General features: G+C 52.5%; 1 protein-coding gene across 3 annotated transcripts; it reads left to right on the forward strand.

Moving 5' to 3' along the window:
• The first annotated feature begins 2767 nt into the window (after nucleotides 1–2767).
• DMRTA2 (DMRT like family A2) lies at nucleotides 2768–16203 on the forward strand. 3 transcript variants are annotated; one of them, XM_027108595.1, is made up of 3 exons: nucleotides 2768–10436; nucleotides 11978–12541; nucleotides 14022–15585. In XM_027108595.1, exons 2-3 carry the CDS (start codon nucleotides 11986–11988, stop codon nucleotides 15071–15073), a joined length of 1608 nt encoding a protein of 535 aa, XP_026964396.1. In that variant the 5' UTR covers nucleotides 2768–10436; nucleotides 11978–11985; the 3' UTR covers nucleotides 15074–15585. The 3 variants fall into 3 exon arrangements, with proteins under 3 accessions (XP_026964396.1, XP_026964395.1, XP_026964394.1); XM_027108594.1 differs by having other exon boundaries at nucleotides 2772–10432; nucleotides 14022–16201; XM_027108593.1 differs by lacking the exon at nucleotides 2768–10436 and having other exon boundaries at nucleotides 10443–12541; nucleotides 14022–16203.
• The last annotated feature ends 7304 nt before the right edge of the window (nucleotides 16204–23507 follow it).

A 23507-nucleotide genomic window follows, 5' to 3' on the forward strand; every position in this document is an offset into this window, starting at 1 on the left:
CCCTGGAGACCATGACAGGTCTGTCCCCACTGGGCCTGGCACAGGGCACAGACAGTAAATGTTATACGAGTGAATGAACTACAGAACTGCCCTCTGAGGTGGAACATACGATCCCTGTCTCTTACATTAATAAACTGAGGCTTAGAGAGGTTAAATCACTCGCCCCAAATCTCATAGCTACTATATAACATAACCCTGTCTAACTCCAAGGTAAATGTTTTTTCCCACCATGCATTTTCATCAGACCAGCATTTAATTTAAGTACTTTTAAGTTCCCTTTTCCGTATGGAGATTGGGTCAGTTTTGACTCATCCATCCATTCATCATTTAGACTTTTCATTAAAAATTGATTCTCAGCCTCTACCCTTGGCCCAGAACTCCCAGGCTGGGGTGGGACCACCAACTTCAAGGCAGTGTGGTCAATGCTAGAGGAGTTCCAGGAGCTGTGGGAAACCAGAGGAGACCCCTAGTCCAGGCAGTCAGAGGGCTTCTGGGGAGGTGTGAATCCCATCTAGGAGCTCTGGCCAGAGTCCGCTCTGTAATGAATGGGGCCACCCAAGCCCAACAGTCAGATCCCAGAGTTAGAGAAGGTAAGCAGCCTACAAGATCAGACTGGAGCCTGCCCCTCTGGGCTCGGGTCTCCGGGGCCCTGGAAATGTTATTGCCTTACTTGAGCACACACTGGTAACATTTGCATAGGACTTTCCTGAGGAGTTGGCAACAAAGAGAGTCTTACTGAAATTTTTCTGTGTTTTGGGAGTTGGGTGGAAGCACATGCAAGGGAAACCAGGTGTGGAGGCCAGGAACTTTGCTCTATTTCCAGAGGTGGATGCCAGGGCCTCAGCTGGACGGAGCATCCCACATGGGAACCGTCTTCTTCTTCCTAGCTGGGTCTGCATAGTCCTTTTCTCGTTTCAGAGCATTTCCAAGTCCAGCAGGTCTACCTTTTCTCATTCTACAGATGAAGAAATGGAGGACCAGAGCAGCGAAGTGACTTGGCCAAGGCCTCCCTTCTGGCATGCATTCAACTACACCAAGCATCAGTGGGGAGCTGGCTTGCACAGCTGTTGCCTACATGCCTCAGTTTCTTCATATAAAAAAGGGGTGCATTTTACGAGTTTTTTATATGCTGTGGGAGCTCATGAACACAGAGAGAAGAACAGGTTCTCTGGAATAAAAGTGGTACTGTGCCACGGGGGCACAGAGCCCAGCCCTTGCCTTTGGGGAGCCCCACTAAGAACCAGCAGTTGCCAGGGTGTGCTTCAAATAGTGGAAGAGAAGAGATGGGTGGGGGATGCTTCCAGAGGCTGGGGGTGGGCCCTGGGCTGGGCTGCTCCTTTCTTACTGACACAGTACCACTTTGTGCTTTGTGACAAACATGTTCTGGTTAATGGAGCCCCTGGAGAAGGTGCTCGGTGAAGTGGGGAGGGAGGGAGATACCCCGGGCCCGCCAGAAGATCTCTGAGCCATGCAAATCCATCAGAATTCTGATTCTGGAGGGAGTTTTCAGATTATGGTTCAAGTGCAGAGGCACTTCCTGTCACCAGCTCCCAGCACCCCAGTCTTCCTTCTAATGGAGGCAAAAAGGTACTGAGAAAGGAACGGTTTTCCTCAATGCAGGCAAAGAGAGGAAATCATTCATCCAACAACTGCTAACAAATAATAATACCCAATATACCTGAGTGTTTGCTACGTGTCAGACACTGAGGACTTTACATCAGTTGTGTTACTGAAGCCTCACAATGATCCCATGAAAGCATTGTTTTTACTCCCATCTTAGGTAGGAGGAAATGTGACAAATGCAGGACTCCAGCCCAGGTCTGCTTCCACACTGGCAGCCCTGCTCAGCCAGGCCCTGTGACCAGAGGTACTGGGGATGCATGAAGGGTGGTGCCAGACTCTTGCCCGGCAGTGAGGGCACAGTGTCAGTCCTGAGGGGCGAAGGGGGGTTCTAGGTGCACAGAAGGGAGTGAAGAAACCCCCAAGAAAAGAGGCTCCAAACACCTTCCTCCACCCCTCCTCTACCCATCCCCAGGGGATCAGTTCAGAGAAATGGGGGTGAAGGAAGTGGCCTCAACTCCACCTCCAAGTCTCCAACCAGTCTCTTCTATAGATGCAAAGAACAGTTCTCTTCCTTGCCCCCGCCCCAGCTGTGTGACCCTGGGAAAGTGACTTCCTCTCTCAGTTTCCTCCAGTATGAATTGGAGATGAAGATGGGTGGCTGCGTGGCTTGAGAGGGGAGGCAATGCAGAGGCACTCGGAGAGCTTGCAGGGTCAGCCTGTGCGGACGGTACCTCTGACAAGTACAGGGGGCATCCAAGGGGCTGCGTGCTAAAGAGCCAGTAGAAGTTTCCCAGGTAACTGACTGGCCTGGGCCTGGGAACCTGGAGGGGGCGTCTGTACATCGTTGCCACCCCAAGCCTGGAGTCTGAACCACCCACTGGGGCAAAAGGGTCTACTTGTGAGCCAGCTTCCCGGCCCCAACCCTGCCACCGCCCTGGCCAGGGAAGAGAGTGAACATGTTGGTCTCCAGGCCAACCAGTATCCGGTCCTGAGCCAGTCATGCAGCTTGGAACTCACCCACCATACACAGTATGGAAGAAGACTGGGCAGTCCCAGGGCAAAAGAAGGGGTGGAGGGAATAGGAGGTGGGGCAGTGGTGGTGGAAGTCAGAGTAGGAGAGCTCTTTTATCTGAGGGAGATAGGCCCGGGGGGCGGGGGGAGTCTGGGGCTGCCAGCGAGGATGGATTAGGTCTCTCCCTCCAAGCCACACCCCTCTCTCATGTCTTCATTTTGGTCAGTGACCTGGGGATTACAGGCTGCTGACAGATGGTCCCTCCACTTCTGAAGCGGGGTCAGGACTCAAACCCGGCTGATTCGGCCTGAGAGCCGAGCCCTAATGCCCTTCCTCTTCGCATTTTCTTCCCCCCAAATGCGGTAGCCTGGCCACTGCCATCCTCCAGGCAGTCTGATTCCAGTGTGGCCGGGAGGCAGGCCCAGAGCGAGTCACAGCAGCGGTGGCTCCCGAGTTGCGAGTCAGGATGGCGGGGAGTCTGGTTGGCGGGTCGGACCCAGGGCTAATTCCCAGAATCGCAGTTTCCAAAGGCCCTCTTGGGAGATGGAGGCCAGGAGAAGGAAGGTCCAAAGAAGACCACCCTGCGTTTACACACCGTCCCCAAAGTCCCAGGAGGACCTGCAAATCACTTGGGCCTTTGCACCGTTTTGTCTGGGCAGAATCGCCTCTCTCTCCCTCCCTTCCTCGGCCTGGTCAATTCCAGGTCCTTCCAAACTCAGCTCCAGGAAACTGTGAGAACTAATTTAAAAGGGGGAGGGGTCAGAAAGGAGGCCGGTTTCAAGATAAGTATACTGTAATCCATAACTTTCTTCTGCTGTCATAACCAGTTAGACAGACTTTGTAATGAGTGAAAAGATTCCATTCACAATAGCCACATAAAATGCCAAGGAATGCTTAAGGAACAGATGCTATAGGAACAAAACGACAAAATTTACAAAGAGATATAAAAGTTGTGAATAAGTGAAAGTCATTCTGGGTCCTAGATGGAAAAATACCATATTGTGAAGATGTATAATCTCCCTCAAATTAATTTCTAAAGGCAGTTAAACCAACTTTCCAAAGGGCTTTTTAAACTTCACTTTCTTTCTGGAACTAGCCTTAAAAATTCTAAAATATTTATTCAGAAGACTGTTTTTCCAAAACAGCCATGAGAATTTTGGAGAAAAAAATAAAAAAAGAATCAGGAATCAGGAGGTGACTTGCCCTTCCAAGTATTACAGAACTACAATAATTAAAAGAGTGATACTAGTGCAAAAGGAAATAGCTCCCTAAATGAGAAAGCACTGAGAGGACCTAATTACACCTGAGAATGCAGTGTAGGTAGGTATCTGGTCAGTGGGGACAGAGTGGGTTATTAAGTAGTGCTGTAATAACTGGCAAATCATTGCTGGGGGGGGGGGGCGGAATTAAATCACAAACTTACTTCACATCTTCCACCAAAATTAATTTCAAATAAAGATATAAATGTAAATAATTTTAAAAGCTCTAATATAAAATATAAGAATGCTTTTAGAAAGTTGGATTTGAAAAACCCTTGTTAAGTATGACCTGTAAATAGATTCTATAAAGAAAAAATGACAGATTTGACTACATGAAAAAATTTAATTTTGGTATAACAAAACAGGATCAACAAAAACAAAAATGGAGAAATGCAGCATATGTCCAGATAAGAGGATACTGCTGCCTTTACTATATAAACAGCTATTACAAATTAAGAAAAAGAGAAACTATACGTTAGAAAAATAAGCAAAGATATACATAGATTTTTTAAAAACATGAGTGACCAACACATATAGGAAAAACTAAGGAATCACTAAGGAATCACTAAGGAAATGAAAATTACAGTGACAATACGATACATTTTTCCTGCTTGAACTGGCAAAGATTAAAAAGATCAGCAGATGCACTACTGTTGAGTGTGTTCATTGATACAACTTTTCCTGAGGGCTGACAGGTAGCTTTCAAAACCTTAAAAAAAAAAAAAAAAAAAGCCTCTGACCCTCTGACCATCAATCTTATTTCTAGGAATTTATCCTAAGAAAATAATTAGGCAAGTTCACAAGGGATGTTCATTGTAGCATTTTTTCAGTACAGCAAATGTTGGAAACAAACTTAAATACCTATTAATAGGGAATTGGCTAAATAAATTAGGGTACATTTATACAATGTACCTACAGTTCATAGCAATTCTTTTAAAAGATTATGCAGATATATTGACTGATAAGAAAAAATGCTTATATTTGTAAATTAAAAAGCAAGTAACAAAAAGTATATTTTTGTAAATGTAGGCACACAGAAATATATATATTCCAGATATTCTTTGCTGAAATGTGTAAAATGTTTTATAATGTTTTACTTATCAGAACAGGCAATAATAATGTTTCCATTTGGGAAACCTGACGTCTTGCATCAGGGGTCCCTTTCTTCAGAAGCGTCCCTTGACCCTTCTTTGCCCACTCCCACCGCAGCCCTTTTCTCACTGTGAGGTCATTGACAGATGACTGTGTCCACAACTGGCCAACAAGAGCTCTTTAAGGGCCCATCACGATTGATTTATCTCCAGTCCTCAGGGCCAGGCACATACTAGGTGCTCAATATTAGTGAAATGAATGAATGAATGACCAGTATTCACGTTTTCATGAATAATCAGCAAGTTGAATGGAATCGAATTGGCTGAAAGCCCCCAGGCCTGCTCCTACCTGCCCAGAACTGAAGGTGAGAAGAAAAATGCCTGAGAGTGGGAGTCGGATCTGGGTGCCTCTCTTCCTCTACGCTCAGCAGCACTGCAACCCCGGCAAGTTACGTTGCCTCGCTGAACCTTGGAACCTCGCCGACTCAACCCTGAAACGCGCAAAGTCACACCTCCCCCAAGGACTGCCTACCAAGCAAGACAGCACACACCAAGCGTTTAGCAGAGTAGTGGTACACAGTAGGCGCTCAAAACTAGAAGCAAGTAGTTGAGCAATGAACACCACTCTGCGCGTTTGTCCCAGGCTCAGATGCGCTCAACGAGAAGGATGTGGAGACAGGAAGCCTGGCGACACTGGGCGGCCGCCTCCCCTGCGCGTGACCTGCAGACACCGGGGCTGGATCCAAAGGAGGGCTGCTGCTGTGGCTCTGCGTTGGGGCTCCGGCCGCGCTCCCCGCATGGATGCCCTGGCTCCCCCGCCCTCAGCTAGGGCCCCGGCCCACTCCTTCCCTGGGGAGGCGGGAAGGGGCTGGTCCTGCGGGCGCGAGGTAAGTGTTCCGAGAGGGGCCTCAGGCCAGACGTCCGTCCCCCGCATCCAGCCCAAGCCCTCGCCTAGACCCTGGCAGAACTTGGGCCTTGGGTAGGGGCGTCCCCTGGTACGCCTGGGTTCGAATTCTGCTCTGTCCTGTACTAGTTGTAAGATGTGGGTCAAGTCGCCTCACTTCTCTGAGTCTGTTTTCTCACCTGTCAAGTGGCGTAACTGGAATTGCCTCTCAGAGACAGAGCTTGGTGTGACTTAAGACACTGTGAAGGAAGGGCGAGGCGCAGGGTCCCTCCCAGGAAGAGCGCCTGAGAAGTCAAGCGCCAGGATGGCAGAGGGTCTTTCTGGCTACAGAGTTGTACCTGGGTCCTTGGTCCTGGCCTAGGCCGGATCTGTGGCCTTGACCACACAAAAGCCGTTTTAGCGGGCTGGGGACCTGCACTGCAAGCCAGGCTTCGCTTCTCACTGTCCATCTGGGAGTGCACGCGGCTGACAGTCTTAACGTGGCTCGGGAGTTGATCCGGAGGAAAATGTTGTCGTTGTGTGTCTATGCGTGTACAGGTGTGTGAGTATCTACGCGCGTGTCGTATGCACAAGAGCGTCCGTGGTTGTGCAGGAAACAGCGTGCTTGGGGCGGCCCGCGTAGAATCCTTCTCCCAAAGGCACCTTCCCTCTTTTCTCCACGCCCCCCTCCGGGTAAGGAGTTTCAGCCAAACTAACGGAATCTGGCGCGGCCAGGGGAGGGGTAGGGATGGGAGGGGCAATTCCGTCCTGGAGCCACTGGTTTGAGGATAATTACTTTTAATGTCAGAAAGATTTGGTTTAATATCATCTCTATTAGGCTGCCGGGAGGGTAATTAAACGCGACGCGCCGCAGCCGGCAAACAGATGGCGTCTGCTTGCTCCGAGGCCGCGGGCAAACAGCGCAAAAGTCAATGCCACCCGGGTTCCCCACCAGCGCCCCCGGCCCTGCTCCTACTCTACGCCACTGCGCCGCGCCTCCAGCCCCCTCCACACCCTCAGTCCCCAGCCCCGGCCTCACCCTGGGTCTCCACCAGGGCTATCCCTTTGTACCCCACCACTGCCTGGGCAGGGACGAGAGTTGGGGACCAGTCTCAGACATGAAGGAGGTGGATTTTCGTTGCTCAAAGTGCTCCCCCGGGGCCCTCACACCCTGGCATGGCAGAGGCGTAAGCGAATGAGTTTGAGCCAGGAGGACGTGCATGAGTGAGTGTGTATGTGTGTGACTGTGTGAAGATGGGCTTTCTGCCCTCAGCCACTTCATTTGTCCCGGAGGTCTGGCTTTCTCTGCTCAGGGTCCAGCTGCCCGCAAGGCCCTCGGGTAGGGTTAGGTCCGTGGACGAGCGATGGCGCAAGTGCACGAGCATATGCTCGGGTCTGGTGTTCAGTCACCGAGATGGGAATCTGTGAACACCTGGATGAGAGGTCACTCACCGAGTGAATGTCTCAGAATGAGGACATGCTTATGAGAGTGCTGTGAAGTCCATCAAACTTTCCGAAGGGATCCTCTCAGGTGGGAGAGCAGCGTCAGAGATGCATGCACCCTCTGCGCAGACACTCCGTGCAGGTACGAGGTGTGTCCAAGGCTTGTGCAGAATGAGGTCACACGTGCAGACTGTGTGTCCAGCTGTGAAGCCACACTCTGGTGTGCGTCAGGGGCATAGCCCCTAATGCCTCAGTCTGGGCATGCTCTCCCCACCGCTGGCAGCTCTGTCCAGCCACCTCGTTCTGGTCTGCTCCCCTCTGAGAGCACAGGCCAAATCAGGACTAGCTCAGAGTGGCTTATGGAGGTGTGAGTGCAGTGACTTCGACCAAGGACGGTTACTCTGACTCCTTCCATGACACATTGACTCCCATGAGCAGGGGGGACATCAGAACCTCGGGGATATCAAAAGAAAGACTGCGGGTCCCGGACCTGTTGGGCGGTGAACCCGAGGAGAGAGGTGACTGCTCTAGGGGTGGGCAGGTTCCCTCTGGTTGGGCTGGGTTCCAGAATGTGTCCTCTCCCCAACTTAAGAAAATAAGATTCCTTCTACGCCAGCGGGAAAACGCGGGGATCCCAAATCCTGTGGCTTGACCCTTGGCTGCCGCAGGATCACTGGGACCGGACTGGGGGAATCTCACAGTGGCCTGGCCTCAAGTGCGAAGAGGGGTGTTTGGGCCAACGCCTCCCCGGAAGCTAGGCAGATTTCTATTGTTCATTTCGTTTGGGGTTTAAAATAATGTCTCGAAAACTTTATCCAAGGTAGCTCTGGGAGAAGGCGCCGGATTCTGTCGTCTCTCCTCCACCCACCGCCCTGCCAGGGTGCAGTTGACGCATAGATTTCCTTGACCTCATAACCTCAAGATGTTGGACGGTGGGGTCTGGGTCCTTCGCTCCTAAAGGATTTTTATCCCAGACTCACTCCCTTACCATCTGTCCATGCGGGGGACCCAGCGGGAGCTGACCCCTTTCTCCTTCCCAAACACATTCTCAGGCTCCAGCGAGTGGAATTTGCTAGGAGCGAACAGCCGGGTTTCTAGCCTTATCGCAGACTGTCAAGGTCTGAGCACGCTGCGCGCGGCCCTGGTCAACTTTCTGGAAGCAATCTGTCCGAATCTGCCTGGCTGTTGCGCGCACCACCCCCTCCCCCGCCCCGGTCCTCGGTTTGGCTTCGCCGAGGAACCTGCGCGAGGTCCCGCGCTGGGCGGTGGGGCCTCGCTCGTCTCGCCTTCCTACCCCAATCCCCAGCCCCCGGCGTCAGAGGCGTTCGGGCTGGCAGCAGTAGACCTGCCAAGTGGAAGGTTCTGCGTTCCGAGGCCCCCGGCCGAGTCTGCATGCCCAGTACGTCCGAGCCCCGGCTAGCGCGGGCCAGAGCCTGGGGGCCCTGGAAGTTCGAAAGGGCAACGCGGCAACCCTTGGTCGGGAGTGGAGGGAGAACGACTGGAAAACTCATTTTTTCTCACAAATTAAACGAATTTTCTTTACTCTGAAGGAGAGAGAGAAAAGTAGAAAAGAAAAATGAGTGAGAGAACATTAGAACGAGGAAAAGACAGAAAGTAAAGGGAAAGAGAATCACAGCGAGGGAAACCCGAGGCGATCCCGCCCGAGGACCGCGGCATTAATTCCAGATGTTGCCATTCAAGAGGGAAACAAAATCCGAAACTGTTACCTCCTCTGCGCACCGAGCTGTTCCTCAGAGCCGTGACGTCAGGACGGGAGGGTAAGGCGAAAGTTAAAACTACTCACTGGGGCCCGCGGCGACCTTGTCTCTGGACCGGAAGAACAGGCAGACTGATGTGCGTCCTGCGTCCAAGAGGATATGGGGAGACAGAGAGAAGCCACTTTTTACTTTCGTTTAAAAAAGAAAATCAAACTGTTAACTTAAAACAACGACGAAAAGAATCCCACCACCACGGAAAAGATATCTAGATGCTGCAGAAGTGAGGAAAGGAAAGAGAAAAATGGGCAGAAGGACGGGGTTAGAGGGGCTGGGAAAGGAAAGGCGCAGAGCGCACTGCCCCGGCGGGCGCCGACAGGAAGCGCTATCTCATTTCTCCTATCCCGGCTCCTTGAAAACGAAAATCCTCAAGCCACACTTACCCTCCGTGATGCCTATCGTACCAGGACTTTTAAAATAAAGGATCTGCCTTTTAAAGGCGGCAGGGGCGGAAAAAAAAAAAAAAGCCTCCACTACCCCAAACGCGTTGGACTTGGGAGCATGCCGAAACAGAGCCGGATGGAGGGAGGAAAACTCTTCCTGGCATTTATGCCATGAACACCCTCCCTTCTCCACCACCGCGCTCCCATTCCACCCCCACCCCGACCGCGGTAATTGAATTGTCACCTGCCCCCATCCCGCCCTGGGCCGCCAGGGCTACTTGGGGAGGTCGGCCTTGCCAAGCGCCCCCGGCCAGTGAGAGCGGCGCAGCGGAGCCCGCGCCCCAGAAACCGAGGGGTTACACACGTCTACGTAGAGGCGCACCCGACACGGTAATTAGGCGCAATTCACACGCTCTCGGGCACACGGAAACTACTTGTCACGGTATTTTCAACGCTCCTCCTTGCCCACTTTTTTTTCCACTCCTTCCCTGGAGCGCCCCCTCCCCTCCCCGAGGCCCTCAGACAAGCTTTTGCAGTTTCGAATCTTTCGGACACTGTAGAGTGCGGGGCTCCCCGGGCGCGGGCCCGGCCAATCAGAGCGCCGTCTGCCTCCCCTGGCCAATGGCAGGCGCCACATTGTTGGCCAATTCTGTCTAATGGAGCCCTAAGGAGCAACAATAGAGCGGGGAAGCTGCTCATTGAGAGTCTGGCAGCGCCGGGCAGCTGGGGCCAGACTGTGTGCAGCGTCCGGCGCGCTCCGCGAGGGGACGCGGCGCGGAAAGGGCCGGGTCGTGGGTTCCAGCCAGTCGATCCCTAAACGGTTGCCCGGCTCCGATTTCCGACGGAAGGGTTGGACTGCGCAGCGTTCTGAGGGGGTCCGGAAGTTCGGACATGGTGACTGAAGGAGGGTGACGTGGTCAGATAAGGGGCCGGGGGCAAGGGGAAGAGGCTGAGAGCGCCAGCGTCGCGAGCGGAGCTGGGAGGCGCGTGCAGCGCCCGCGGAGGAGGATCCCCGAGCCTAAGGCAGGTAGTTGAGGGCCGCAGGGAGGGCAGGGGAGGCGTCCCGGCCTTCCGCCCCTGTTGATGAAGCCCGGGCCACTCTGGCCTCAGGGACTGCGCGGCTCGAGGGGCCTGAGGGAAGAAGGCAGTGCGCAAAGGGACGGGGTCCAGAATTCTTGGGCGGAGACACCAGGATTCGGGCTCAGGAGTGGAACCGGGGACCCAGAGGAGGCCGCGGCGGAAGCTTAGAGTTGGGCCCGCTTGGGCCTCCTGAGGCCACGGCACAGGGGGGACTCCTGCGTTCTCTCAGACCCAGTTCCAGAGGCGACTCCCACGCCTCGGTGGTGCCTGCTGGGCCATTCAAATCCCAGGAACCCAACTCCGAGACCAGAATTTGGGAATCTGCTCCCGAGCGGGGTCCCGCGGTGCCCCAGAATGGAGAGGGCGTGTCTGACGACTGGATCCCTAAACCGGGAGGGGAGGGGAAGGCCGGGTGAGTTGGTCAGCTAAAAGGCTCTCCCTCCTGCAATGCTTAACTTGTGCAAGATACTTTTTCCTCCCCGACTACTCCAGACTACAAGGCTAAAAACTGTGCCACAGGTTTACTCCATCTCCAAGCCCAGCCTATGCCTGAGGGGTTTTTTTTCACGCACACCCCTCTCTCCCGCGTGGACCCTGGGTCCCAGACCCCCATATTACCTGTTTCTCGCTGTTTTCCTCGCCCCTCAAGCTAATCCTCGGGCTGGGTTTGCCTATCGAAAGAAAGATCCCTCCACTGCATTTCCTCTGTAATCCACCTCCCCAGGCCTCCTGAACTCAGCTCCACACCATTTTCTCTTCCCCCCTGGAGGCCCGCCCCTTGGAACTTGGACCCCCACATTTCCACGGGTCCCTGGGCCCCTGGGCCCCTGGGCCTAACTTTGCCCCTGAGTTGTTTCCTAGCCTTCACTCCACTTCCTAGAGCTTTTTTTTTTCGTCCCTGAGTTTTCTCTCCAACTCTCCTGCTCCCACCAGAAAAAAATCTTCCAGCCCAACCAGCTGAACTCTATGCCTTGATATTACCCTCCTCTTCACCCTTCTATAAAACTGAACGTTTCGCCTTGGGTTTTCCTGTTTTGCTCTTGGCATCAGTCTAACTGTTGGGTCAAAATTTTCTAATTCGAGTCCCACCAAACAAACATTTCTCTCTGCCTGTCTAACCTCAGTTCTGCTAAACTTTGGGGGATCTTTTTTTTTTCAAACCCTTGTTACATTCATCTGAACCAATGACTTTCAAACTTTATATGTCTTTTAATTTTTTCCAGTGGAACCACTGATTCAGATGAAATCTTACACCCAGTGCATAAATCAGTTATAAGAACTCTGGCGGGAGTGGGGTCGGGGAGTTGGGCATTTACAAGTGGACTCCAAAGGTACCTCCTCCCAGCGATTCCGTAACTGCTAGCTAAACCTCCCGCTGCCGAAATGCCCCTCTCTAAACCTGGATTCCTCCAGGGTGCGCTTTAGCTTAGCGCACCATGCGCTCCTCACCGCAAGTTTCTCCCCTCTTCCCACGGTGTTCCACGCCAGGTCCTGCCATGGAGCTGCGCTCCGAGTTGCCCAGCGTACCCGGCGCGCCGACGGCGGCTGCGACAGCGACGGGCCCGCCCGTGGCTTCGGTGGCGTCGGTGGCAGCGGCGGCGGCAGCGGCCGCTTCGCTACCTGTGAGCGTGGCGGGCGGCTTGCTACGAGCGCCGCCGCTGTTGTTGCGGGCTGCGGAGAAGTACCCGCGGACCCCCAAGTGCGCGCGCTGCCGCAACCACGGCGTGGTGTCTGCGCTCAAGGGCCACAAGCGCTACTGCCGCTGGAAGGACTGCCTGTGCGCCAAGTGCACGCTCATCGCCGAGCGCCAGCGCGTCATGGCGGCGCAGGTGGCGCTGCGCAGGCAACAGGCGCAGGAAGAGAACGAGGCGCGCGAGTTACAGCTCCTCTACGGCACTGCCGAGGGCCTGGCGCTGGCCGCCGCCAACGGCATCATCCCGCCGCGACCCGCCTACGAGGTCTTCGGCTCTGTGTGCGCCGCCGACGGCGGCGGGCCGGGAGCGGGAGCGCCCGCGGGCACCGGAGGCGGCGCCGCGGGCGCGGGGAGCTCAGGTGAGGAGAGGGGAGCAGGGACGGGGTTCAGGGGCGCGCAGCCCAGGGACTTGTCTCGGTACTGAAAGAGTAGAATCCCGTTCTCCAAACGCCCCACCTGGTGGAGGTGCCCGCGCACCAAGCCCCTGATTTGAGGCATAAACACACAAACTTTCCTTTCTCCCCTTTCTGAAGCATTTGCACTTTATTCCTTTCTCTCACCGCAGGCCCAAATGTAAACGCTTTAATCTTATTGCCTCTACCCAAAGGCAGCCATGTCTCAGCTTTCTTGCTCACTTCGCTGGGTCTTCTCCCCAGCGCGAGAACCCACGCGTCTTATCTTTTCTTTCGTTCTGCGCTTCTCCACACGCCGCAGATCCCTCCGCTCCTTCCCAACTCTCTTCAGCAATCCAACCCTCTCCAAGTCCCCTCCTCCGCCCCGCTTCGCTTTCTCTAGGTACTGAGGACGCCGAATTCCTTCCCAACCCCACTCCCCCCCTCCCCCGCAGGATTCCTTTTCTCCCGTTCCTAATGTTCCCTGGTCAACCGCCCTGCTCCTTCTTTCTAGCTTCCTTCCCTGCTCGTCTCCCTTTTCTCAGAGTACGCGCTCTCTCCCTTCTTTCAATCCCCTTTCCTCTTCCCAGTGCACTCCCTGTTCTGCTCTGGCCGAACCCTCTTCTTCGAGACTCCCTAGGCTTTTGGGGGAGGGGGTGCGGAATTAGGCTTCCAGCTTGGGAGGGAAGAACTTCTTAGGGCTTAATTATTTTTTAAGATTTTTTTTGATGTGGACCACTTTTAAAGTCTTTTTATTGAATTTGTTACAATATTGCTTCTGTTTTATGTTTTGGTTTTTTGGCGGGAGGCACGTGGGATCTTAGCTCCCAACCAGGGATCAAGTCTTAACCACTGGACCGCCAGGGAAGTCCCACTTAGGTCTTAATTTTGGAAACGATGGATTAGAAATAGAGGCTCTACTTTTGCCTGTAGAGAGGCTTGGGATCTTGTAAATGCCCAAGGTGCATTCCCCTCCAGGCTGTGCTGCCCAGGGCCACAGAGCACCCAGGGCTGGGTTGGCTCTTGGAATCACAGGGGTGGAGTGAGGTCTTCTATACAGTGTGCGGTGCAGGTGCAAGTTGTGTTGGCTCCTGTTTGACCTCTGGGTCAGGCCACTTCTCCAGAGCAGGCCAAGACTAGGAAGGGTGAAGGTACTGGGCACAGATGTAGGAAGAGGGTCACTGGACACTGAGTTTACAGGGCACAGGTGGTTGGGGTTCTGGGTACAGAAAGAGAATGCGCTCTGGGAGCCGAGAAAGAGCCAGGCTGTAGGGGCTCAGAGGGGAAGGAATGCTGGAAGAAAAAGAAAGAAGTGTTTTGGAGCCAGTGAATGAGGGTTGTGAGGCTCAGAGGGAAAGGAAGCTGGACTCCAAAGGGCTCTGGTGCTGTGGGGTGCGGTCACTTCCCTGCTAACCGCTCCTTTACATACCCCTTTCTCCCCTCCTAGAGGCCAAGTTACAGAAGTTTGACGTATTCCCCAAGACGCTGCTTCAGGCAGGCCGCGCAGGCAGCCCGCAGCCGCCGCCGGGAAAGCCCTTATCACCCGACGGCGCGGACTCTGGTCCCGGGACATCGTCCCCAGAGGTGCGAGCAGGCTCGGGCTCGGAGAACGGCGACGGCGAGTCCTTTTCTGGGTCGCCCCTGGCCCGGGCCTCCAAAGAGGCAGGTGGCAGCTGCCCAGGCAGCGCTGGCCCCGGAGGCGGCGGCGAGGAGGACAGCCCGGGATCCACCAGCCCTCTGGGTTCAGAATCCGGTTCCGAGGTCGACAAAGAAGAGGCAGAGGCCGCTCCCGCGCCCGGGCTGGGCGGGGGCCCGGGTCCACGACAGCGGACGCCGCTAGACATCTTGACGCGCGTCTTCCCGGGCCACCGGCGGGGTGTCCTGGAGCTAGTGTTGCAGGGCTGCGGCGGCGACGTGGTGCAGGCTATCGAGCAGGTGCTGAACCACCACCGCGGGGGCCTGGCGGCCGGCCTCGGCCCCGCCGTGCCCCCCGATAAGGCCGCGGTGGGGCCAGTAGTAGCAGCGGATGACGCGTGGCCTGGCCGCGTCGACGCCGCGGCCGCTGGGGGGCCGGGGCTGCCCGCGCCGCTGCAGGCGGGCCCAGCCGCACCTCCGCACCACAGACCTTTGCTGGCCGGCGCCATGGCGCCCGGGGCGCTGGGCTCGCTGAGCAGCCGCTCGGCCTTCTCGCCACTGCAGCCCAACGCCAGTCACTTCGGCGCCGACGCGGGCGCCTACCCGCTGGGCGCGCCGCTCGGCCTCAGCCCCCTGCGCCTGGCCTACTCGGCGGCGGCGGCGCACAGTCGCGGCCTGGCCTTCATGGCTCCCTACTCCACCGCCGGCCTGGTGCCCACACTCGGCTTCCGCCCGCCCATGGACTACGCCTTCAGTGATCTCATGCGCGACCGCTCGGCCGCCGCCGCTGCTGTGCACAAGGAGCCGACCTACGGCGGCGGCCTGTACGGGCCCATGGTCAATGGCGCCCCTGAGAAGCAGTAGGGCGAGCGGCCCGGCAGTCGGGCGGCCCCCAAACAGGGACCCCAGGCTTGCCCCGCGGGCTGCCGGCCCGTCTTTCCTGGTGCGCTCTCTGCGCCCCGGCTGGGATCCTCTCGCTCCAAGGTGGTTTTCAGTTTTGTTTTGGACGGTGGGTGGGGAGAGCTGAGCAAAGAGGAGCAGCTTCAGATGTTCTCGGAGGGGATGTGAGACCCCCATCCTCGTCCCGCGACCCTATCAAGGCTCCCCATCCCTTCAGAAGGCCGGGAATTCTTGAGAATTCAGAGGCTTCAGAGGCTGCAGCCGCTGCGCAAGCTCCTGCCTCTCCTGTCGCTATGCTCGTCACACCTGCCCGCGCTCCCGAATGGTTGGCAGGATAGTCCGAGAGTCTGTCTTCTGTGTCTCCCCCTCCCTTAAAAAAAAATTTTAATATTCGCTCTAACAAATATAAATTTAGGATGTATAAATCTCTTGGCACTGAGTCGAGTCTTTGGGACACACATATATATCGATATCAAATTGTAAAAAAAGAAAAAAAGGAAACAAGTTCTAAGGTGCACTTTCCTCGTTGCGGTATTTGTCGCTCTCTTTGTTGCTTATGCCGATAAGCATGGGTTTCCTTGGTGCAGTGTGAGTTTTTATATATGTATAAATCTATATATAAACTATACATATATATACAAGCCAGTGTATAATGTTATAAAATGGAATTCTAAGTTATTAATCTGTAGGTGACCTCGGTATTAACGTGAAAAATATTCAAAAACAAGCAAAAAAAGGACAAAACGGAAAAAAATTAGACTATGCGTGCATTGTACTTATCAGGTTTATAGATTAAATATATTGTAAACTCGAGATGAATCCTGCCCACCCGCCCCTCTTGCCTGCGGCCTGTCTCTCCCTAAGGAGCGGTCTAGGTGCGCACTGAAGCAGGAACAGAGTGACCCGTGACTGAGCCGGAACCGCCCGCCGGAGGGCCCATCCCCGCCTCGCGGGACTCGCCAGGCACCTCGGCCGAAGGGCCGGCAGCGGGAAACGCTGCTGCAGAGAATGGCTCACTTTGTGCTTTCCTTTGCCTAGACATGAGCTAGAAATAAATGTTATTTTCTAAGAAAACAGCAACGAATCCCGTCCCGCTTCTCGGGCGGCCGGGTTGATAATCTTAATTCCTCGCCGGAGCCGCGGTATCAGGGAGAAGCTTGCCCGAGGTCCGGAGGGTGCTTACGACCCTCGGGGGTGCGGGGCGAGGAAACTTCCTGCAGCGCCTGGGAGAGGCGCGCGCTCAGCACTCCGGGAGGAGCAGCGTCCGCCGTGCTTGTGGAACCTGGTGTCCCTCCCACTCCCCGCTCGGGCGCGCGGGTTGCGGAGGGGTCGCCTTGCCAGTGCTCTCGGTTCCCGGAGTCCTGCGAGGCCGCCGGCCGGGTTCCCGTTCTCCCCGGGGCGCAGATTTGGGCGCCCGCCGCGCGCCTCCCTCTTCAGGTTTGGAAGGAACGGCAGCCGAGACGGCGGCTGGGGAGGGAAGGCTAAGACCGCTCTCTCACAGAGGCCAGCGGCCTGGGAGTTATTTTTGGGGTGGTGGGGCGCTGCCTTCGCCCTAGACAGTGTAATCTGAGAGCGGCGGTGAGGACGCGCCTTCCAGCCCGACCTCACTCCGCGCCCCTTTTTGACCTTCCCTCCTTAAGCGGAGCTGAAGAAATTGGCGGCTCCGGGGCCGACACCCGCCTCCGGCCTCCCAAGTCCCTCCCGCTTCTGGCTGGGTGACTCCCCCCTCTCCGAGAAACAGGGTGTCCCCTCCCCTAGGCTGGGCCGGCGACTTCCCAAGGTAAACTTCTGGGGCCGGCTCGAGTTCCGCCAGGCGGTGAAACTTAATAGCAGGGACAAGAAAACGGTTTAATAAAGAAGGGCTTTAATAGGGAACTAATTTGATTGAGTTGCCTAATTCCACTTTAATTGGAAAGGGGTTTGGCTGTTTGGTTATAAAGTGCGAGGGTGATGAGGAGCTGGAAGTGGGGGGAGAAGGGGCGAGAGCAGAGAGATGGGGCGAGACAGGCAATGAAGATAGGGAGGAACGGAGAGAGACGAGAAAGAAAAGAGGGAAGAGTTACCTAGGAAGTAGAGAGGAAGGCGGAAGAAAGTGCGCGGGAGCATCTAGAAGTGTGAACTTTCTTGCGCTTCAAGGCTGCGCGCTCTCAAGCCTCCCACTCCAGGTTTTCCCTCCTCCCACTCCAGGTTTTCAGAGGCCTCGCATCCTCTCTCAACCCGCGCTCCAGCTGCCCCCTCCTCGGGATCAGCCCTCTTCCCCGCTCTAGGTGAGCTTAAGATCTGTCTTGGTCTCTTGGTTTCAGGAGGGATCTATATTGGGTCATCTGAAGTTCTCGGTTCCTGCTGGTGCTCAAGCCAGACGGAGAGAGGCGGCCTGTGGGCCCGCGTTACCCACTCTCCAGAACACCTGGAGCTTAATAGCTTTCAAGGTCATTATTTTAGTTTATCCTCACGGCAAACCCGGGGAAATCCAGTGAGTTGTTTATTATCGTCTCCATTTTACAGAGGAGGAAACTGAGGTCCAGAGTGGTTCAGGGACTTGTCCAACCATCCGGGGACCCTGAATCTCTTTTCCTTTCCATTCTCCCAGTGGGCTTGTTCCTCCCTCTCCTCTCGTGAAGCAGTCTCGGCTGGCCGACGGCGGGGCCTCTGCCGTAACCCACCTCCTGTGTACACGTGCGGCCCAGAGAGGAGAGGCGGCTTGCTCCTAGCGCCCAGAGAGGCCGCGGCCTCAGCTTTGGGCTTCAAGCGTCGTCTTCCGTAGAACTCAGAATGGTTCTCCAGCGGTGGAAGTTAGACGGGGTGGAGTAGTGGGGTTCCAAGGTTCCTCCCCTCCCTGGCCCGACGATAGAAACCCAGGATGGTCAGCCACAGCCTTGGCGCCTGGCAAAGTCCTGCACCCTCGGGGCCCCGGACTCCGTTGCCCACGGAGCAGCCAGGAAGACTAAGGCTCAGAGGTTGACAGTGACCGGCCCAGGGTCGCACATCCAGGCTCTGAGGAGCGAGAATCAGAGCCCAGGACGCTCAAGCCGGGTTGCTAGGTTGCAGCGGTGGGAGTGGCAGGGGCGGAAGAGTAGGCACCTTTGGTTCAGGGAGCTTCCGTAGTGGGCGGGAGGGGGCTGGGGCCTGAGCTCCCCTGGGATCCGTATTGGGGAGGAGCTTGGGGTTCTTGCTTGGGGCGTTGCCCTCACCCCTGATGGAAAGGACAAAGGTGGAGCATCACCTCTTTTCTCCTGGGAGGGGAAGATGGGACAGGAGTTCCCTTCCTGATCTCTACTGTCTGTGTTTATTTCCAAACTCTCCCTAAGCCGGCTGGAGCCAACCCAGTCCTGTGCCTTGGGGGAGACACACTCAATCGAGATAGTAGTCCTTTTAAAATTATCTTCTCCTCTTCCTCCTCCTCCAACAGCAGCACTGTGTGCCTACTGTGTGCCAGGTCCTGTACTAAGCACATTCCCTGCACAGGATCCTGCTCAGTGGGTGAGAAAGAGGCAAGAGCTGGGATCCAGGCTCTGTCGCTGGCTAGGTTTATTCATTCACAGATTACTCAAGTCAGCAAATATTTGCTAAGTACTTACTGAATGCCAGACCCAGTACAAGACAGGTGCCACCCCTGCCCAATTAAAACTATGTGTTGGGAGTTGAGGGGGGAGGCAACTAAACAGGCAAGGAGGATGCACTGATCAGGGCCAAGGAGGTCTGCCAGGGAGGTCAGGGAGGTCTGCCAGGGAAAGGCAAGTTAGGCAAGGTGCTTCACCTTAGTTCCCTTCTCAGTTAAATAGGGCTAATAGTAGTGTATGCCACTTTGAGTGTCGTGAGGGTTAAATGAGGTATTGTGCAAAGAGCTCTTAGCTCAGTGCCTACTCACTAGGCTTCCATTATTATAATTCTCAGATTCCTTGGTGTGGATATTGTCCCATTTCACAGAGGAGTGAACAGCTCGGAGCAAGTTCAGCTTATAAATCCTCTAAAGTGTCACAAGTTATGGGAGGCATCCTGCCCAGAGCAAGGGGCCATAGAGAAAGGTCATCACATTGGAGAGTGTGGGTTCTGGAGATGCTTCTGAGAAGGGGTGAGGCTGCAGCTGGGTTCCGAGGGGCTTGATGAGGGGCAGCATTGCAATTCATGGCAGGAAATGGGTGAGGGAGTGAGGGGTCCCTCTAAAGGAGCAGGTGGAGAGGGAGGAGGTGGGGGCAGGCTGTGATGTTAGAGGTTAGAGGTCAGATCATGGAGATCGTTGAACTCCAGAATAAGGCTTTCAGAGTGTGGGTATTGGGAGCCATTGATAGCAGTGCCTGGTGAGATTTGCATTTGGATTGGATAGATTGTTAGGAGGAAGGCCGAACCCCTCCGAGGGGGAGCCGTGAGAGATGGCAGCACCAAAAAAATGACCAGTGGGAGTAGGGACAGGGAGAGAAGAGGTTGACTTCAAGAACTGCTGGGAGCCAGACTCTCCACCGTTGATCCAATATGGGGAGTAAGCTGGCGGGAGGACTCATGGCCGATTTTCAGGTGTCTGGGCTGGATGTCTCATTGAGGGGGACACTCAGAGTCGTGTGCTCCTGGAACAGAGGCAAGATTGGAGGGTGAGGAAAGAATTCTCAATATTCGAAATACAGACGTTGGGGACTTCCCTCATGGCCCAGTGGTTAAGACTCTGCGCTCTCAGTGCAGGGGGCCTGGATTTGATCCCTAGTCTGGGAACTAGATCCCGCATACCACAACTAAGACCTGGTGCAGGCAAATAAATAAATAAATATTTTAAAAAAGAAAAGAAAATACAGACTTTGAAGGGCTCATAGGGCCTCTAGGAATGGACACCAAATGGTAGAAAGAGTCAACATGTGGGTGGCAGCAGGGCCTTGGGAGGATGAAATGGGTCAGCCCCATCCCTTCCCTCCCCATAGGACACAGGACTCTCTTGGTGGAGACCATGGGCCAGGGAAGGGTGTTGAGACCCCAGATATTGGAGTTCTGCCTCTCATCATTTTTGTTCTTGCCTATTAAAATCATTCTCCTAAAACTTTGCACCCTTTAACGGTCATTGTCCTGGGGCAGGACACTGGGCAGTCAGTCATGTATCTATTGTGACACCAATGTAACTTAAACTTCAGGACTCCCCACCTGTACAGGTTCTTTTCATTTTGTGCACATGGTCAAGTGGCTTCTTTTTCTTAAAAGTTTCAGGCTCCATTAAAAACTGCATCTGCCACTACACAGCATAGGTCACACCTTCTGGCTTCCTGTTTCTGTTAACTGTTGCTGCATAGCAAATGCCCCCAGATTTAGTGACTTAACACAATAACCATTTATTTAATCTCATAATTTCATGGGTCTGGAATTTGGACAGGGCATGGCTGGATCATTCTTCTGTTCCATATAGTGCTGATGGAGATCTCTGGGTGGTATTCAGCTGGTGGATGTGTTAGTCTGGAGGGTAACAGCTTCAGTCACATGTCTGGTGCGTTTGCATAGATGGCGGGAAGGCTGGGCTCAGCTGGACCATTGATTGGAGCACCTACATGTAGCCCCTCATCATGGTAGCCTCGGGGTATCTGATCTCTTACATGTCAGGGTTCCAGGGGCAGATATTCAGTGAACAAACTGAAAACTACATGGCCCTTTATGACCTAGCCTTATAGGTCAAGGAATGTAACAAGACTCTTCTATTTGCAAGTGACTGACACCCAAGTCACACCGACTTAAAAAGAGGTAATTGATATCCTCCCAGAAGCTAGTCCTCAGTTACCAAGGCTTCTGCAAGATATAGGGCCTCTGGAAAACCAAGCTTTCAGGACAGCTGAATGTTTGCCCATTTTAGCCCTACTAGTCTTTGTTTTAGCATTTTAGGGTGGAAGCTTTATAAAACATGCTACATGCTTTTCCATTTTCTTTTTCAAGGGACAGTGAAATACTCCAAACTTTCTCTGATTCAAATTCATCTCGGATGTATCATGATAGGACTGTGGGGTCTTATTGGAATGAGGTTTCATTGGCTCAGGCACTAAGAGACTCAAAATTTCTGGCATTTTCTAATGCATTTTTAAAATTTTGAAAACCTTTTATTATGAACGATTTCAAGCATATAAGAAAGTGGAGAGAAGAGTATGATAAACCTTTACATATTCATCACATAACCTTAACAATTACTAATATTTGCCATATTTGTTTGGCCTAAATTTTTCTTTGAAGTATTTAAAAATAAATTATCAACATTGTGAAATTCCACTGTGAAATGCTTCAGTATGCATTTCTAAAACATGAGACATTTTCTTACAGAACCACAGTATCGTTAATACACTGTAAATAGGAAAAATAATTCCTTTATATTATCTAATACTCAATACATATTAAGATTTACCCAATTGCCCTCACTGAGGATGGACTTATTTGTTTGTTTGTTTATACATACATACATACATATAACATGTAACTTATCGATTTATTGTTCGAACCAGGATTTGGTCAGCTATAGCAGATGCTGTCAGAGTCCCACTCATATCCTTGGACCTTTTAGTTCACTGATTTCCAGCTTCCAGAAACAGTTTCTCTATGTCTAAGGTCTTTTAGTTCAGAACCACAGAAGCAGGTGGCACACCAGAGTTGGGGTAGTGGGAGCCATCTCCCCAGAGTAGGCAATTAGAGGGTGCATTGTTCATAGAGAATTTTTTTTAAAATATTTATTTATTTGGTTCCACCGGGTCTTAATTGCGGCAGGCGGACTTCTTAATTGCAGCTCGCTGGCTCCTTAGTTGCAGCACGTGGGCTCCCTAGTTGTGGCATCTGAACTTTAGTTGCGGCATGCGTGTGGGGTCTAGTTGCCTGACCAGGGATCTAACCCAGGCCCCCTGCATTGGGAACGTAGAGTCTTATCCACTGAGCCACCAGGGAAGTCCCTTGTAGAGAATTTAAAACAATAATAAAACTGACTACAAGTTGGTCAGCTCTTTAAATTATCACCATAGCCCAGCAATTCTGAAAAATTTCAGAAAGAAAATATTACTCACCTCCAAAAAATTGTTGGTGGTCAAAGTTCTAAACAGTCCCTGCAGTGACTGTGTGTGTATACAGATAGATACACACATATGTAAAATATATTCATATATTTTAAATTTTGATTTATAATTTTAAAAATTTTATTTATTTTTTAAATATTTGTTTCGTAGTACATTTCTAAATGTTGGAACACACAAATAGATGTGCGTAACCACCATCAAAATCAGAATTCAGAGCAACTCCATCACCCCAGAAAACTTCCCCCTGCTGCTCCTTTATAATCAAACCTTCTCCCCAACCTCTAACCCTTGGCAACCACTGATCTGTTCTCTGTCTTTACAGTTCTTTCTTTTCCAGAATCTTATATAGATAGAATCATATAGCATGTGGCCTCTTGAGATTGGCTTCTTTCACTCAGAATAATGCCTTTAAGATTCAACCAAGTTGTTGCATGTGTCAATAGTTCATTTCGCTTTATTGCTGCATAGTATTCAATTGTATGGCTATACCACAGTTTGCTAATCCATTCACTGTTGAAAGACATTTGGATTGTTTTCATTTTGGGTGATTGTGAATAGATGAATGAAACTGCTATAAACCATGAACAGGCTTTTGTGTGATCACAAGTTTTCATTTTTCCAGGGTAAATACTTGGGAGTATGATTGCCAGTTCATATGGTTAAGTGTATGTTTAACTTTATATTTCCAGAGGGGTTATACCATTTTTCATTCCCACCAGCAACATATGAGAGTTGCTGCCTCATCACTCCTGGTTTGTCTGGCGCATTTTTTTAAAGCCATTCTGATCGTAGTGCAGTGGTATCTTATGGTGGTTTTGATTTGCATTTCCTTAATGACTAGTGACCTAAAGCACCTTTTCATGTATTTATTTTTTATCATATATCTTCTTTGCTGAATTGTCTGTTCAACTATTTTGCCCAATTTTTAAAAAGTTAAATTGTTTGTTTTCTTACACTTGAATATTTTTAAATAACAGCTTTTTGGAGAAATTATACATATACCGTACAATTCACTTTTTAAAGTGTACAATTCAGTGGTTTCTAATATATTCCCATAGTTGTGAAACCATCACCATAATCAATTTTAGAATATTTTCATCACCCCAAAAGAAATTCTGTGCCCATTAGCAGTTACTACTGTGCCCATTAGCAGTTACTACTGCCCATTAAATTCTGTGCCCATTAGCAGTTACTACTCATTGGCCCCATAGACTCTCCAACTCTACCTAGCCACTAATTTACTTTCAGTCTATCAATTTGTCTGTTCTGGAAAATTCACATAAATGGAATCATAAAACATGTAGTCTTTTGTGTCTGGCTTCTTTCAGTTAGCATAATGCTTTTGAGGTTTATCCATTGTAGCATGGATAAGTACTTCATTC

The sequence above is a fragment of the Aethalodelphis obliquidens genome, unplaced genomic scaffold, assembly GCF_003676395.1.
Source record: "Aethalodelphis obliquidens isolate GAN/ISIS:26980383/991018 unplaced genomic scaffold, ASM367639v1 scaffold9, whole genome shotgun sequence".
NCBI lineage: Eukaryota > Metazoa > Chordata > Mammalia > Artiodactyla > Delphinidae > Aethalodelphis > Aethalodelphis obliquidens.